Source organism: Nycticebus coucang, chromosome 16 (genome assembly GCF_027406575.1).
Source record: "Nycticebus coucang isolate mNycCou1 chromosome 16, mNycCou1.pri, whole genome shotgun sequence".
Lineage (NCBI taxonomy): Eukaryota > Metazoa > Chordata > Mammalia > Primates > Lorisidae > Nycticebus > Nycticebus coucang.
In genome coordinates, this window is record NC_069795.1 from 90681978 (window position 1) to 90698436 (window position 16459).

Below are 16459 nucleotides of genomic sequence, written 5' to 3' on the forward strand. Positions count from 1 at the left end.
TCTCAGATTTGGGGATAGTTTGTGCCTGCAGCATAATGTGCTCCAAGACACTAATATACAGAGATGATAACTCTTAATATTTTGATCTATATCTTTTTATTTTTTATGGTTCTATATTCTATTATATACATTTTTCTTTATAAGAGTAGGATCATAACGTATAAATGATTTTGAGATTTTTCTCATGTCATCTGCAAACATTTCATTGTATAGCTCTAAAAGATAAGAAATATTCATTTTTTTTTTTTGAGACAGAGTCTCAAGTTGTTGCACTGGGTAGAGTGCTGTAATATCACAGCTCACAGCAACCTCAAACTCTTGAGCTTAAGCGATTCTCTTGCCTCAGCCTCCCAAGTAGCTGGGTCTATAGGTGCCCGCCACAATACCTGGCTATTTTTTGGTTGCAGTTGTCATTGTTGTTTAGCAGGCCTGGGCCGGGTTTGAACCTGCCACCCTTGGTGTTTGGGGCCGGCGCCCTGCCAACTGAGCTATGGGCACTGCCCGATAAGAAATATTCCTTTTTTTTTTTTTTTTTTGTAGAGACAGAGTCTCACTGTACCGCCCTCGGGTAGAGTGCCGTGGTATCACACGGCTCACAGCAACCTCTAACTCTTGGGCTTACGTGATTCTCTTGCCTCAGCCTCCCGAGCAGCTGGGACTACAGGCGCCCGCCACAACGCCCGGCTATTTTTTTGTTGCAGTTTGTCAGGGGCTGGGTTTGAACCCACCACCCTCGGCATATGGGGCCAGCGCCCTACTCACTGAGCCACAGGCGCCGCCCCCCGATAAGAAATATTCTTAAATATAACCACAACACCATGATAACACTTAAAATGAATAATTATTTCATATCACCAAATATTAATCATTGTACACATTTTTTCAACTTTGAAAATTTTTTTGTTTAAATTAGGGATTAAAATAAGGTCCGTACCTGGCAATGGTCATCTCTTAAAGCTCTTTTTATCTTTAGGTTGCCCCTCCCTTTCTGTTCTCCCCTTTCCCGCCCCCCATAATGTATTTGTTAAAGAAAGGAATCAGTTGTTCTGTAGAGTTTCCCACAGTCTGGATTTTGCAGATTGTATTCCCATGATGTTGTTTAACCCGTTTCTCTTTGCCCTATATTTACTATATGATGGTGATTAAATCTGGAGGCTTGATCAGATTTCGGTAGGCAGATTTTTAAACTCAATGTATTATGAATATTTCCGATGTCATTTAATATCCTTCTATAATTTTTTTAAATATAGAGATGTCAAGTATGTGAATGTATTATTTATTTAGCTAGTTCTCTATTACTGGACATTTAAGTTGTCTCTAATTTTTTACTACTACACACAACTCACCAATAAATATCCTTGTGGGCTAATCATTTTTTGACCTCATTTGCCACCTTTTTTATTTTGTTAGTTCCTGAGGATGGTGGATGCCTGTGCCAGCTTCCTCACCGAAGCCTTGAACCCAGAAAACTGTGTTGGAATACTGAGGCTGGCAGACACACACTCTCTGGACAGTCTAAAGAAGCAGGTTCAAAGTTACATCATTCAAAATTTTGTGCAGATTCTGAACTCTGAGGAGTTCCTTGAACTTCCTGTGGACACTCTGTACTACATCTTGAAGAGTGACGACCTTTATGTGACTGAGGAGGCTCAGGTGTTTGAGACTGTGATGAGCTGGGTCCGACATAAGCAGTCAGAACGCCTCTGTTTGCTCCCCTATGTCCTCGAGAACGTGCGCTTACCACTGCTGGACCCGTGGTACTTTGTGGACACAGTTGAAGCAGATCCTCTCATCAGGCAGTGCCCAGAGGTCTTCCCGCTGCTCCAGGAAGCCAGGATGTACCACCTTTCTGGCAATGAGGTGAGTTGGAGGTGAAAAGTATTATATTTAACCAGTGGAGAAAGGAGTAAGCCAGGGACTCACAGAGATACAGGTGAGTATCTGATTCACAAGTCCTTAGGGGATAAGGTGCAAGATGCCACACTGTCCATAGCTTGAGTTAGGAGGTTCCAGAAGCCCTGATTCCTAATCTGTAAAATGAGAATGATACTACATTTTCAGACAGCTATTGAGAGGATTGAGTGACATGGAAATCAGCCAGCACCAGGCATGGCATGCCCTTCCTCTTCCCAGCTGTGTAAGGGCCGGAGGTTGATGGAGGGAGGGGAGGTGGATGTGTGGAATGGACACATAAACAGGAATGTGCACTGTTTGGTCACTGTTCTACAGGGTGCTGTGTTTCCTAGCCCCTCTAGTGAACCCTGCATCTTTGAGATACCTTGCTTCAGACTCTTACCATCTCTTTCATGAATTTCTAGAAATTCCTTAGAACTCATCCCCCTGTCTCTGAGCCTGGCTTCCCTCCAATTTATTCAGCAGCTGGATGAGCTAAACCTCAAGTCTTGTCATCTTCCTCCTGGCTTACCTTCGTCACTGGCTCTCATCGCTGTTGGGATAAAGCCCACACTTCCTGGCTCAGCCCCAGAGCCTGGTGTCTCATGGTTCACCTCCTCCCACTTCTCTAGTGTCATCTCCAACCTCCTCCTGCGGTGATCCGAACACACTGCTTGTAGTTCCCCAAAGTGGATGGGCCTTTTCAGGCTGCAGGCCAATGTGGGTGTCATTCAACTGCTCTCCTCTTCTTTATCTAGCTAGCATCTACTTGAAAACTGAGTTCAAGTGTGCTCTAGGTTCATACAGCACGTGGTACACTGCTCTATCACAGCACCAGATGTTATGTGGTAACCATTGAATTTATCACCTCTAAACATCTCTAGACTGGGAGCTTGTGGATATCATGAAATACATCTTACTGGACTTTTCATCAGAGTCTTATTGGACTCTCTCTCATCTTAAGAGAGAGTCCCCAACTTATAGTGAATGAGTGATTGGTAAACGTTTGTTGAACGATTAAATGGGCACCAAGATGGTGAATACAAATATCATCTGGATCTACCTGGTTCTCTGTAATAGTCCCTGAAATTTTCTTTTTATTCAGAACTTTTTAAGTTCTTAGTGGAGGGGAATAAACCATCAAGAAGTAATGATACAGGGACATTTTATTAATAGTTTGTGCACATGAATACTCACGCATATAAACGCACTATAAAGTGATTGTGGGATTAGTTATTGAGCCCTCTTCATTAGGCCATTGGTAGAAACATTATCTGTCTTTTTATTTCTTTTTTAAGACAGAGTCTTTCGGGGCGGCGCCTGTGGCTCAAGGAGTGGGGCGCCGGTCCCATATGCCGGAGGTGGCGGGTTCAGACCCAGCCCCGGCCAAAAAAAAAAAAAAAAAGACAGAGTCTTTCTATGTCGCCCTGGGTAGAGTGCTATGGCATCACAGCTCACAGCAACCTCTAACTCCTGGGCTTAGGCGATTCTTTTGCCTCAGCCTCCTGAGTAGCTGGGACTACAGGTGCCCACCACAACACCCGGCTATTTTTTGGTTATAGTTGTCATTGTTGTTTGGCAGGCCCAGGCTGGATTCAAACCCACCAGCTCCGGTATATGTGGCTGGTGCCCTAGCCTCTGAGCTACAGGTGCCAAGCCAGATGAGGTTTGTTATCTTTACATCCACTGTTCATTCATTGATTCCACAAACATATCCTTAAATGTTTGGTAGAATTTCCTAAGGGAGTGGTGTTTTCTTTGTAAGAAGGTTTTTAACTACAACTTGCATTTCTTTAATAGATACATGACTGTTCAGGTTATCTATTTCTTCTAGAATGAATTTAGGAAGTTTTGTGTCTTTCATATAAGTTGCTGAATTTATTGGCATGAAGTTGTTCACAGTATTCCCTTACTGTCCTTTTTTTTTTTGGAGACAGAGTCTCACTTTGTCACCCTCGGTAGAGGGCCATGGCATCACAGCTCACACAACCTTCAGCTGTTGGGCTTAGGTGATTCTCTTGCCTCAGCCTCCTGTGTAGCTGGTACTACAGGTGCCCCCCACAACGCCCAGCTATTTTTTTTGTTGCAGTTTGGCTGGGGCTGGGTTCGAACCTACCACCCTCGGTATATGGGGCCGGCGCCCTACCCTCTGAGTCACAGGTGCAGCCCCCCCTATTGTCCTTTTAATGACTGCAGAATCTGTAGTGATGTTACATCTCTCCTTCCAGATATTGGTAATTTGTGTCTCCCTTTTCTTCCTGGTCAGTCTGGTTAGAGGTTTCTTAATTTTATAACTAGCTTCTCATTTCATTTGATTTTCTCTATTGTTTTTCCGTTTTCTATTTCATTTATTTGCACTCTTATCTTAATTATTTTCATTCTTCTGCTTACTTTGGGTTAAATATCCTCTTCTTATTATTATTCCTTAAGGTGTAAATTGAGCTCATAGATTTGAGTCCTTTCTTTCTAATATGAGCTTTAGTGCCATCAATTTCCTAAAAATTATTTCAATAGAATCTCATATGTTTAAATATGCTATACTTTTATTTTTTGCAAATAAATCTTGAAGACCAACTATATTCCAGATATGGCACCAGTTTCTACAAAAGCAGTCTCTGCTTTACTAAGCTTTTGGTCTGTCTGAGAAGATGGGACATTAGCAAATGAAGGATGATGAGTAGATTGATAGGGAAGGCTAGGAAACCACATGAATCCTATCCCAAACTGGATATGTGGATGCCTGACAGATAGCTCAGCACTGGGTTTCAGACCCTGCATACAATTTCAAACAGGTCTCAGTCTCTGTAACTGCTCTCAGTTCAGCCTATAAAGTACAGAGTCTTGATCAACTATATGTCTAACATTTCAACTATTTTTCTTTCTGCTTCCCTCAATGCTTTCCTATACTATAAAATGTCCCTAGGTTGTCTTCTGCAAAATTGCTGCTATAAAAGTCTTCATTGGATTGTCGTATTTGTAAGGTGCCAGGGTGGGATTGGACAATATAAAACCTTGGCTGTAGGAGGAGAGAGAATTCTGTTATCTGGAAAATTCTGGAAAATCTGGTGAGAACCTGGGTTTGGAGCCTGGCAGATCTGGGTTTCATTCTTGTTTGCAAAGGTTATGGAACCTTGGCAAGTTACTTAGCTACTCCAAGGCTCAGTGCTGACCTATAACATGGGGATAATAGTACCTGCCAATGGTAGAACTGTTTTGAGAATTAAATAAGACAACCAAAGTCATGTGCCTAGTACTGTGTCTGGAACATGATAGGTGCCCACAAATAGGAGGTTTTTCTAAACTCACTAAGTTCTTTTAAGGTTGTTCTATCCCTGACAATCAAGCATTTTCTTTATCTTGGGCTAAAATCTCTCTTTTTGCTTGTGTCCTTGGTTTTTTTTTTCGAGACAGAGTCTCACTATGTCACCCTTGGTAGCGTGCTGTGGTGTCACAGCTCACAGCAACCTCAAACTCTTGGGCTTAAGCAATTCTCTTGCCTCAGCCTCCCAACTAGCTGGGACTACAGGCACCTGCCACAACGCTTGGCTTTTTTGTTGTTGTTGTTGTTGTTGTTATTGTTGTCATTGTTTAGCAATCCCAGGCTGGGTTTGAACCCACCAGCCCCGGTGCATGTGGCTGGCACCCTAACCACTGAGGTATAGGTGCCAAGCCGGTCTTAGGTTTTTGAAGCCTTATTTTCCTAAATCTTGCTCAAGGCACTTTCTTATTTTCATTTTACGGTCTGGGCAACTGAACTAACCAACCACCATGATCTCTGAAATTGGGGTCTCATTGGGGTCTCATTGCTACCTGACTCCCTGAAACTCCAGTCTGCTCTTTGCTAGAACAATCTTGAGTTTATTTTTTTTATTATTAAATCATAGCTGTGTACATTAATATGATCATGGGGCACCATACACTGGTTTTATAGACCTTTGACACAATTTCATCACAACGTTAACATAGCCTTCTTGGCATTTTCTTAGTTATTGTGTTAACACATTTACATTCTACATTTACTAAGTTTCACATATACCCTTGTAAGATGCACCTGATCTTGAGTTTAGTACTGGTGACAGTAGTGGGAGCCTGGAGGCTCCTCTGTGAACATTGTCCCCTGTTTAACCTCCATTTTCCCAAATGTAACGCTTTTTGTGCTATCATCATCCCTCCCTTTTTAAAAAGCTTCTCCAACCTCTAAGCTGGTGGTGACAGTAGGAAATTTTAGAACCCTCAAAGCAAATGCCAATCTACATTCAATTAGAAGTGGTAGCTGTAACCTTCATTGGAAGAAGTCTTTGGGGGCAGAGAAAAGTTACTCCATCATTTCACTGCTTCCTAAGTTTCCAGGGACCAACTTAGTCTTTATCAAAGTTTGCTCTGATGCATGTGGTGTGGGGAGAGTGGGAGCAGAGGCTCCAACTCTGTTGAAGCAATATGGTCACTTCTGTTTGGTCCCCTATATAGGCTCTGGGGACAATGAATGTTCAGTAAGTTTCAATTGCCTGATCTACTTTTAACTATCTGAAAAGAAACTGCTTAGGCCTGATTGTTGCATGTAATTCATTAGCAAACACTTCCGTATATCTACGCCAAACTTGCACAGCTCAGATTTTAGATTGGCATTTGTCATTACCTTCAGGTTACTATTTTATCAAATGCAGCTGGGCTCGAAATTTGGTAATGATGCCACCACTTGGCAGTTTTGTGGTGCTGAGTTACAAGACAAGCCTCAATATGCCAGCCAGTCCCATCAGCCAATACATGTGGTTAGGGTGCCAGCCACATGCACATGATCATATTAGTTATCAATTGCTGTGTAACACACCATCCCCAAATTAACAGTTCAAAAAAACAAACATTTATTATCTCATAGGGTCTGAGTGTTAGGAATCTAGGAGTGGTTTAGCTGGGTTCTTCTGGCTCAGGGTCTGTAATAAGGTTGCCTACAGCTGTTGGCTGGGGCTGCACTAATCTCAAAGTTTAAATGGGGTTGAATAACGCACTTCCAAATTCACTCACTGGTTTGTTGTCAAACTGTGTGGCAAGTCAAAGCGTTAGGGCACTTACAGCAGACAGGTTGCTGGGGGAGGGTGGGAAGGATGGTCCAAGGAACTTGGAGGCACTGTGAGGGTGCCAACCTGGCAGGACAGGATCTGAGAAATGAGTTGGCACCAGAGACAAACTTTGCCACTCTGCAACTTTCTCTCCAGCTACCATCCCTGGGTCCTGCCTCTGAACCTCCCTCCCTTCCCCATGGAGCCTAGGGATTGGTGGAACCTAGAGGAGGGCAGCCCTTCCCTTTCTACCACCGTCAATATGGCGTCCACAACTGCTCCCACAGTCAGGACAATGTCGAGGGCTACCTCGGTGCCAGCTGCTCTCATCCCTCTTCCTCATAACCTCATGAGTCTGATAGTATGGAAATGATTACAAGGATTTTACAGAGGTCTTGCCACTTCTCTAAGACCATATGGCCACAGGTGATGAACCCTGGTGGATTTGACTTTCAAATCTCTACTCTTGGTGAGGAATTCTTTACTTGTTCAAAGCTTTGAAGGGTCCTATACTTGATGTTGGGACCAGCACCCCAATCTCTCTTATCATACCCTGATTTCTTCTGGTTCCTTTTTCCCTAAGTCTCTGGATGCTCTTACATGGTCGTTGTCTGGAACTTCTCTTCCAGAAGGTTGGTGTTAAGAAAATCTGAAGTATCATCAAGAATTTGAAACCAAGGGGAAATAGGAAATAGCCAGAAATGAAATTCCAGAATTTAAGGTTTCAGATCAGGCAGGATGGGAGAGGCATATTTGATGGTAAATAAATCCTCACTTTTTAAAATAGCAACAAAAAGAGGAACATTTATTGAGTGCCTATTATGTGCCAGGCCCTGGGCTAAGCACACTACCTGTATAATCCCATTTAATCCTCACAACAAACCTGCAGGTAGTGAGCACTAAAACCTCATTATACACATGATGAAACTGAGACTCAAGGAGGTGAAGTCATGTGGTCATACAGTGGAAGCTCTGTATGACTTCATAGTCTGAGCTCCGAACCACTGTGTTACCCTGCCTTTATGTACCCCTGTTGGTTTCCAGATCATTTCAGAGCGCACCAAACCCAGGATGCACGAATTCCAGTCTGAGGTGTTCATGATCATTGGCGGCTGCACGAAGGATGAACGGTTTGTGGCAGAGGTGACCTGCCTGGACCCCCTGAGGCGCAGTCGCCTGGAGGTGGCCAAGCTCCCACTGACAGAGCATGAGCTGGAGAGTGAGAATAAGAAGTGGGTGGAGTTCGCATGCGTGACATTAAAAAATGAGGTATACATCTCAGGTAAGCAGGAGCCACGTGAAGCCAAAGCAAGGCCTCCATAGCACAACTTGGGCTCCAGAGTGAGAGCCAGACAACTGTCCTTTAGAAGAATTACTGTGAATTGGCTCTGACCGGGTCAGAATATGGAACCAGGAGCTCAAGGGACCTTATCCTGGAGAGCACCTTGTGACTTAATAAATACTAAACTGTGAGCAGCATAAATTCTCAGGAGGCAGGCAGGCAAGTCCAGTCCTTCATGAAAAGGAAGAAGGAAAGTGACACCAGTGTTTATTCTGTCTGCTATAGGGACAGGGCACAGAGCCAGGGACTAGGAATACAGTAATGAATAAAAGCATCACTCTTTCTCCAAACCTGACCCCCTGTTCACTTTATTAGGTCATACTTGAACACATTTCAGCAGTACTTAATACTTTTTCTGCTAAATTGTCTACTTAATTATTTACCATGACTTTATGCCTGTGTTTTTCATTAGACCACCTCAAGTTCAAGGATAATCAATACTATATTCCCAGTACCCAGCACTGAGCCTGACCTCAGAGTAAATGCTCCATAAATAGATATTGAAAGACATAGTCTCCACCATCTTTAGTGTGTGGCAGATGAATTTATGCTTTAAAAACATTTCATGGTTTGACTCTCACATAAACTTTGTAAAGTAGCTATTTTTAAGATAGGAGAAAACGGAGGCTCAGAGAAGTTGTAGGACTTCTTAAGGTCACACACTGGTAAGTGTCAGGCACGACTTCAACCCAGGTTCTCAGTCCAATTCCCATGCTCTCTCCATCACATCAAAAGCCACCTGCCTCTTTTAGGGACCCTCTGGGGGAGCCAAGCAAGATTAAGTTTCTCTGGTCTAAGCTTGGTTAGAACTCTTAAGTTCTGCTTTCCAGAACTGCTTTTCTCCAAAATCAAAGGCAAGTCAGTTCTTCTTTGGATATAGTCATGCCATTGATTAGGTTATGACTTTCTTTTATCTTGTAGAAACTTTTTTATTGTTGTAGAAGATTCAAAGAATGCAGGGCATATAAAGTTAAATATGCCAGTTTCTCTGTACTACATTTCAATTTTTCACAGAAATTATTTTATATTGTCATAGGGTAAGTAATGTTAGCTGCTATAACCCATACTAGGTCTCAGTGAATTTACACAGTAGTATGCAAGGGTGGTGGGTGGGAGATGGATCTGCTCTGCTAGGGCATTCGGGGTCCTAAGCTCCTGCCATCCTGTGATGCTGCCATTTTACACATGTGGCCTTTGTTTAGCGAAGAGAAACTGAGTTGATAAAGGCACACCTGCTTATGAAAGCATTGGCTGAAAGCGTCATCAATTGTGCTCATGTTCCACTGGCAAAAACTAGCCACATGACCTCCTTTACCTCTCTTCGTCCCCTACAGGTGCGGGTAGGCTGGCAAGTGTAGTTTAGCTGTGTACCCAGGAGGGAAAAGCAAGTTTGGTAATCAGTCTTTGCCACATACTCTTCACACGTTACTCTACAACTTGTCCTTCTCTTCTCTTAAATTTGTGTTTCCTTTTTCAATGATACAAGAAGTACATGAAAGCATGATTATTGTACATATCTGAATCAATGGAAGCTAATGAATGCATGTATAAGTGATAGGCTACGTGCAAAACACAACATCATGCCAAGCACGTGCTGAGAACTTAATGATGTCATATTATCACTGTTGTTGTTATTTTTACCAGCTGTAGTGAAGTCTATTGAATGGATGAAACATGATTTTCTTGGGCTTTCTTTTTTTTTTAATCTCCTTTAAAAAATACTGTAGTAGACATTCTTATATACATATATGTTTAATACTTGTGCTACTGCTATTTGAAAATTTTCCTAGAAAAAAGTTTAAATTTACACTCCTAGATTATTAGTGAGATTGACCATATTTGTACATATTTATTAAGTAACTGTATTTATTTTTAAAAAATTATCTGTTTGTACTTTTTGACTGTTTTTCTATCAGTGGCTTTTCTTTTTCTTACCAGTTTTTTAAATCTCTAAATATAGCCTTTACTATTTATGTTGCAAACATTTTCTCCTAGGCTGTGGTTGTCTTTTAACTTTGATTTATATGTATACAGTGATTTTCTTTCCTACATGAGTCTGAGTTTCATGTCATGTTTCTCCCTACCCCAGGATCATTAATGTTGTCTCTTGTATATTCTCCTGTTACTTCTATAGCAATTACATTTGAATTTTATGTTAAAGGTAATGAGAAATAGGCACATAACATAATTTTCCTCCAAAGGAAAAGCCAATTGTTCTAATAACATTTATTTAATGATCTCTATATTTTAGTCTTTTTTTGTCCTCTTGTTTTTGATTGATCCATTTGTCTAGTCTTAAGCTAGTATCACACTGCTTTAATTATAATTGCTTTTCAGTATATTTTAATATTTGATAAGACAAGCCTCCTTATTCATTCTTCTTTTTCTAAATTTTCTTAGAGATTTTTCCAAATTTACTCTTCCTAGTAAAATTTAGAGTTATCTTGTCAAGTTCCCTAAAAAAAGTCCTGAAGGCACTGACTGTGTAGATTAATGTGGGAGGGTTGACATCTTTGCAATCCTGTTACTTCCCATCCATGTATACAAAATGATTTCCCAGTGAACCCTAAAATAAAAATCCTAAAATAAAATCATAGAGTGTATATATATATATATATATAAAATCATAGAGTGTATATATATATAATATATATATATATTGCAGTTTTTGACTGGGGCTGGGTTTGAACCCACCACCTTTGGTATATGGGGCTGGTGCCCTACTCCTTTAAGCCACAGGTGCCGCCCCATAGAGCATATTTTTAAATAAAGATTGCATGCATTTCCTGGAAAATTTATAGTTATTTTCTATTTTTTGACACTGCCTAAATGGAGTCAATATCACAGTGATTCGAATAAATAGAGACCTCTAAGGTACACAACTCAAAAGATTTGAACTCAAACTATTTGAACAAAAAATTCACAGAAGCTCAATTTCCCTTGTTCTCCATCAGTCTGGGGGTGGGGGGAGGAAGGGAAAATAAAACAAAACAAAAACAAAACACCCACCTGATACCTGCTGTGAGTGAGGGATGAGGAAAGGTTAACCAGAACAGCTATAAAAACTCAGGGTACATGTGCCTTTGATGTGGAAATCCCACTGCTGGGGTTTCACCCTGGAGAAACATCCCCGACACAGAATGTGCTCAGCAATGTTCATGGCTCCACTGCTATATGTTTCTAAGTCTGCAAAAGATAGCTTTTCCTTGAAATAGTTGGTGGTGCTCTGTGATGATGGGAACATGGAAACAATGCTGTTGAAATTGGGAAAAAGGCCAGTTCTCCTGTCTTTGCCTCTCTCCCTAACTGCTGAATTATGTATTTTCTATTTATTAAGAGAGTTGTCTTGAAAAAAGATATTTACCAGTTCACTCTCAAATGATCTACTATAACCATCTCATACTTTTACAATAATAATTAATTTAAAAACAGGGCAAGTCCTACTTGTGTGTTTATAGAGATCAGAGATAAGAACCAAGAGAATGTTGTAAGAGCTCAGGCTGATTTTTCCAGGTTTGTAACTTGGCTGTTTTGTTTAAATAGCTAAGCAAACAGAATGTAAGCTGCCTTCTATAATAATTTGCCTGCCAGATGAGGCCCCACTCTCCCTGCTTGGCCTTACTTCCTGCTTCTTGTGCGCACAAACCTTGAGTTCAAGATCCTTCTGGCTCCCACCCCAGAGACTGATTTGGGTCCTGCCAGCCAGTCCCTTGGGTGGCAGTCACAACTTTGGGACGCTTGAGACCAGCCAGGAAAGTCTGTGTGACCTACCTCAGGAGGGGTGGGAAGAAGAGTAATATTTAGCAATGAGGACACACCTGCCCTGTGCCAGGTTCAATGCCATGTGCTACTGTGTATCAATTCATTTAACCATCACAAGGACCTGGTGACTGGATGGGTAATGAAGTGAGGAAACTGAGTTTCTGAGAGGCTGTCTTGGGGGCCACTCAGATAGCAAGTAGCTAAGTCTCTGCACTCCAGCCACACTGAGGGGCCACAAGACGGCATTCACCACAGCCTCACATGTCTCTCCCTCCTCCCTGTGTTTCCTTTGTTCCTCCACTCCCAGACCACACACCCCTGAAGGATTTCTTTTGTCTCCCCTTAGGGTGGGGCTTGCCTGGGGGCTTTGGGCGTGTGAGAAATTATGGGAGAAACTATATTTCTGACACATTGTATGGTTTTTATCTCTTGTAGGTGGCAAAGAAACACAGCATGATGTTTGGAAATATAATTCTTCAATCAATAAATGGATTCAGATTGAGTATTTAAACATAGGCCGCTGGAGGCATAAGATGGTGGTATTGGGTGGCAAGGTCTATGTGATTGGAGGTTTTGATGGCTTACAAAGGATCAACAACGTGGAGACCTATGACCCCTTCCACAACTGCTGGTCAGAGGTACAGGAGATTACAGTAGAACCTCCATGGTTGGCCACTTTCCTACATTGACCACCTCCTTAAGATGACTTAATTTTCATAGACCAGACATGCACCACATGTACGTATCAGTACAGTAGGCCTGGTTCCTTATGTTGACCTTCTCCATATGTTGACCAATTTATTACAGTCCCTTGGGTGGTCAACTTTCAGAGGGTCTAGGTATTCCTATGAGAAACTTTTCTGTATATTACTTCAAAGCATTAAAAAGAGGTGCACACCACAGTGGCAGCCTGCTTTCTGATAGCTCTGCTCCTGTGGAGAACACTTTTGGTGACTCTGAGCTTCCCTCTTCCTGAAAGTCATCCCTTGAGCATTGTTGATCAAGTCACAGGAACAACCTCTTTCCAACTTGCAAAGCTCTATATGGACACCTGTCCTATCCTGGCCAGAACCCCAGATGTGGAGGGGAGGCTCACCCTGCCCTTAGTTGGTAGATCTCTTGGTTTACATGTCTTGGCCCAGAGTCTTGTCTCCTAAGACACTTCCTCTCCTATTCCAGATACATAAATGGGGGTCCCTTTACTACACTGTTTGAGAACCTAGAGTCATTTGATCAGATGTAAAAGTCAGCCTTTATTTATTTTCCCATTAACGATGAACCATTTACATGGCTGCAGGCAAAAGCTAAGCAAGGTGACCTAGGAAAAGAAAAGCAGCCTCTTGTATTTCTAGCTTATGCCCAATTTCAAATTTTCTTTCTTCTAACCAGATCTTACGTTAGAGCATGTTCCAGCTTTGCAGAGTATAAAATATGTTCATTGTAGATGTAAGCAAAAGTAGCAGGTCAATACGACACCCAACCAAGACCTGTCAACCTGAAAAGAGCTATACAGGGAGCCCTTAACCTCTATGGGGGATGTGCCCCAGATCGCAGATCATGTGGAGGGAATGGAGTCCCATCACAGAGTTACTCCATGACCTGTGGGGTGCAACCACGTAGTCAGGCAAGAGCCTCCTAGAAGTTCCCTACAGTGTCCTAGAGGTGACAGGGTAGAGAACAAGTCTGGCTTAAGCTCAGAATTTGTAATGTTGTCCCAACATGGAACAGAATTTTTACTTGGGGCCACCTTAAACCCTTACACCAGCTTTTCTTCCTGGATATAAGCATCAAGGACAATTAATGCCGGTAGACAGTGGGCCCTCAGTAAACATCTTTTCAATGAATGAGCTTGTAAATAAAAATGAAAAAGGAACTTGCACATTTGAAAAATTTGTTTCCTTCAACATTGGCTGGCTTTGTCCATATGAACACTTACTTTATATTCTTCCTGCCAAGAGAGGCTGGAATATCCCAACACACAGCCTGCTGGAGCCTGGACACAGGGTGGGAAATTTGTGCTTTGATTCCGTCTGCATCGTAAGGAGAGTCAGATGGGGCTTCTGACTTTAAGCAAAGACTGCTTTAAGGACACACAGGTCTGTGTCCCAGGCTCTGGCCTAGGTCCTGTGAGCCTCTGCGACAACCTGGGCAGCCTGACTGACGGCTGCTCCTTGTCTCCCCTGCCTCTGCAGGCCTCGCCCCTCCTTGTCCATGTCAGTTCCTTCGCTGCCACCAGCCATAAGAAGCAGCTCTATGTGATTGGGGGAGGGCCCAATGGGAAGCTGGCCACGGACAAGACTCAGTGTTACAACCCTGTGACCAACAAGTGGAATTTAAAGTCGGCCATGCCAGTAGAGGCTAAGTGCATCAATGCAGTGAGTTTCCGGGACCGCATCTATGTGGTTGGTGAGTGATGGCTTCTTATCTATCTGAGTGTCTCAGAGCCTGGTCAGCACCCAGCTGCAGAATTTAAAGGGTGTTGCAAAGCTGCTCCAGCACTGGCAACTTCCCGCCCGCAGGGATCCACTCTGCTTTCTGGGGAGCCATCAATCTACCCTTTCTCTTGGCAAGATGATAGACTTGACCCAACCAGAAGTAGAATTTTAGTGGTTAACGGGCAAGAAACCAGAAAAATGGTGGGATGCCCACGGTGCTTCCTCTTTCCCTTCAGGCGGGGCCATGCGAGCGCTGTACGCCTACAGCCCCCTGGAAGACAGCTGGTGCCTGGTGACGCAGCTCAGCCACGAGCGGGCCAGCTGCGGCATCGCGCCCTGCAACAACAAGCTGTACATCACCGGCGGGCGGGACGAGAAGAACGAGGTCATCGCCACCGTGCTGTGCTGGGACCCCGAGGCCCAGAAGCTGACGGAGGAGTGTGTCCTGCCCAGGGGGGTGTCACACCACGGCAGCGTCACCATCAGGAAGTCCTACACTCACATCCGGAGGATTGTGCCGGGAGCCGTGTCTGTCTGACGGTGGGAGGGGCACGTGGAGGCCCACCAGGGAGACACTGAGCGCGCTGTCCTCACCTCTCACCCTGTCCTCCCCGCTTCAGGCAGCAGGCTCAGCTCACCTTGTGGGCACCCTGGAAGTCACAGCTTTGGGACACTTGAGACCATCCAGGAAAGTCTGTGTGACCTACCTCAGGAAGGAAGGTGGGAAGAAGAGTAATATTTAGCAATTAGGACACACCTGCCCTAGCCAGGTTCAATGTCAGGCGCTACTGTACTTCAATTCATTTAATCCTCATGAAGACCTGGTGACTGGATGTGTACTGAGGCGAGGAAACCGAGTTTCTTCGAGGCTAAGTGTCTTGCCCCAGGCCACTCACACAGCACAGTAGCTAAGTCAGGACTCTCTAAAACCCAGGTTTTTCAACTCCAAAGCCAATGCCTTTTCCATCATGCTGCCTATCTCACACCAGAAACACAAAAGCAGGAACAAAGCACCTGGCTCATTTCTTCTTGTTCCAGCAAGTCTGTTAAAACATTAACTCAGCAAGGCAGGGAAATAAAAATGGCTTTCTTCCTTTTTTTTTTTTTTTTTTTTGGTCTTTATTATTATTTTTTATTCTTTTATATTTAAACCAGGGATCTTTTTTGGGCTCCATCTTATAGGTCTTTTCCTTGCCAGGTCTGGGGGGATGGGTTTGGGAGGGGCTGTTTATTTTGAAAGCAATGAAAGACGTGAGTTCTGTTCTCTTCCTGTCGGGAGCCTGTATTTTTTATGATCCCCAAATGGGCCATATTGGACTAGAACTGTCATTGCCAGACAGAATTGTACCTTCAGCATAGTCTGCTGGCCTGGCCTCCTAATGTTCAGGAGTTATATTACAATGTAGAAAGAGGTTTCAAGAGATTCCAACCATTGTTTCATTTTTTAAAAAGCAAATATCTTTTTTTCCTTTTCTTTTGACACAGAGTTTCACTTTGTTGCTCCAGGCTAGAGTGCCCTGGCATCAGCCTACTCACAGCAACCTGAAACTCCTGATCCTCCTGCCTCAGCCTCCGAACTAGCTGGGACTACAGGTGCTGGCCACAAAACTCCTAATTTTTTCTGTTTTTAGTACAGATAGGGTAGCATCTTGTTCTTACTCAGGCTGGTCTCAAACTCCGGAACTCAAGCAATCCTTCCACCTTAGCCTCCCAGAGTGGTGTGAGCCACTGCACCTGGCCAAAAAGAAAACATTTTCACACTGCTGGTCACTACAGGAATGATGGACTTTTTTTTTGATGTTACACTTTCTAGTTTAGACAGTGATTTGGACCACATTCTCAAGACTCCATCCTCCTGAAATCTTAGTTTTTAGGATTTTTGTAAGCGCTTCTGCTTGGTTTTGGATTAGCGTGGTTCAATTGTGACTCAAAGAACAGAGGCCTTCACTGTAAGAGGTGGAGCTTTCCCA

General features: G+C 43.2%; 1 protein-coding gene across 3 annotated transcripts in view; it reads left to right on the forward strand.

The window, feature by feature from the left end:
* The window catches only part of KLHL6 (kelch like family member 6), a 75942-nt gene extending 60912 nt beyond the window's left edge, over window positions 1-15030 (forward strand). For 2 of the 3 annotated variants that reach the window (XM_053565486.1, XM_053565488.1), the window contains exons 3-7: window positions 1411-1860; window positions 7995-8232; window positions 12490-12692; window positions 14247-14460; window positions 14726-15030. In XM_053565486.1, coding sequence (XP_053421461.1) covers window positions 1411-1860; window positions 7995-8232; window positions 12490-12692; window positions 14247-14460; window positions 14726-15027 — 1407 coding nt within the window. In that variant the 3' untranslated portion in view covers window positions 15028-15030. The remainder of the gene's footprint in view (window positions 1-1410; window positions 1861-7994; window positions 8233-12489; window positions 12693-14246; window positions 14461-14725) is intronic. The other variant, XM_053565487.1, reaches the window with a different exon arrangement.
* Window positions 15031-16459: the final 1429 nt, after the last annotated feature.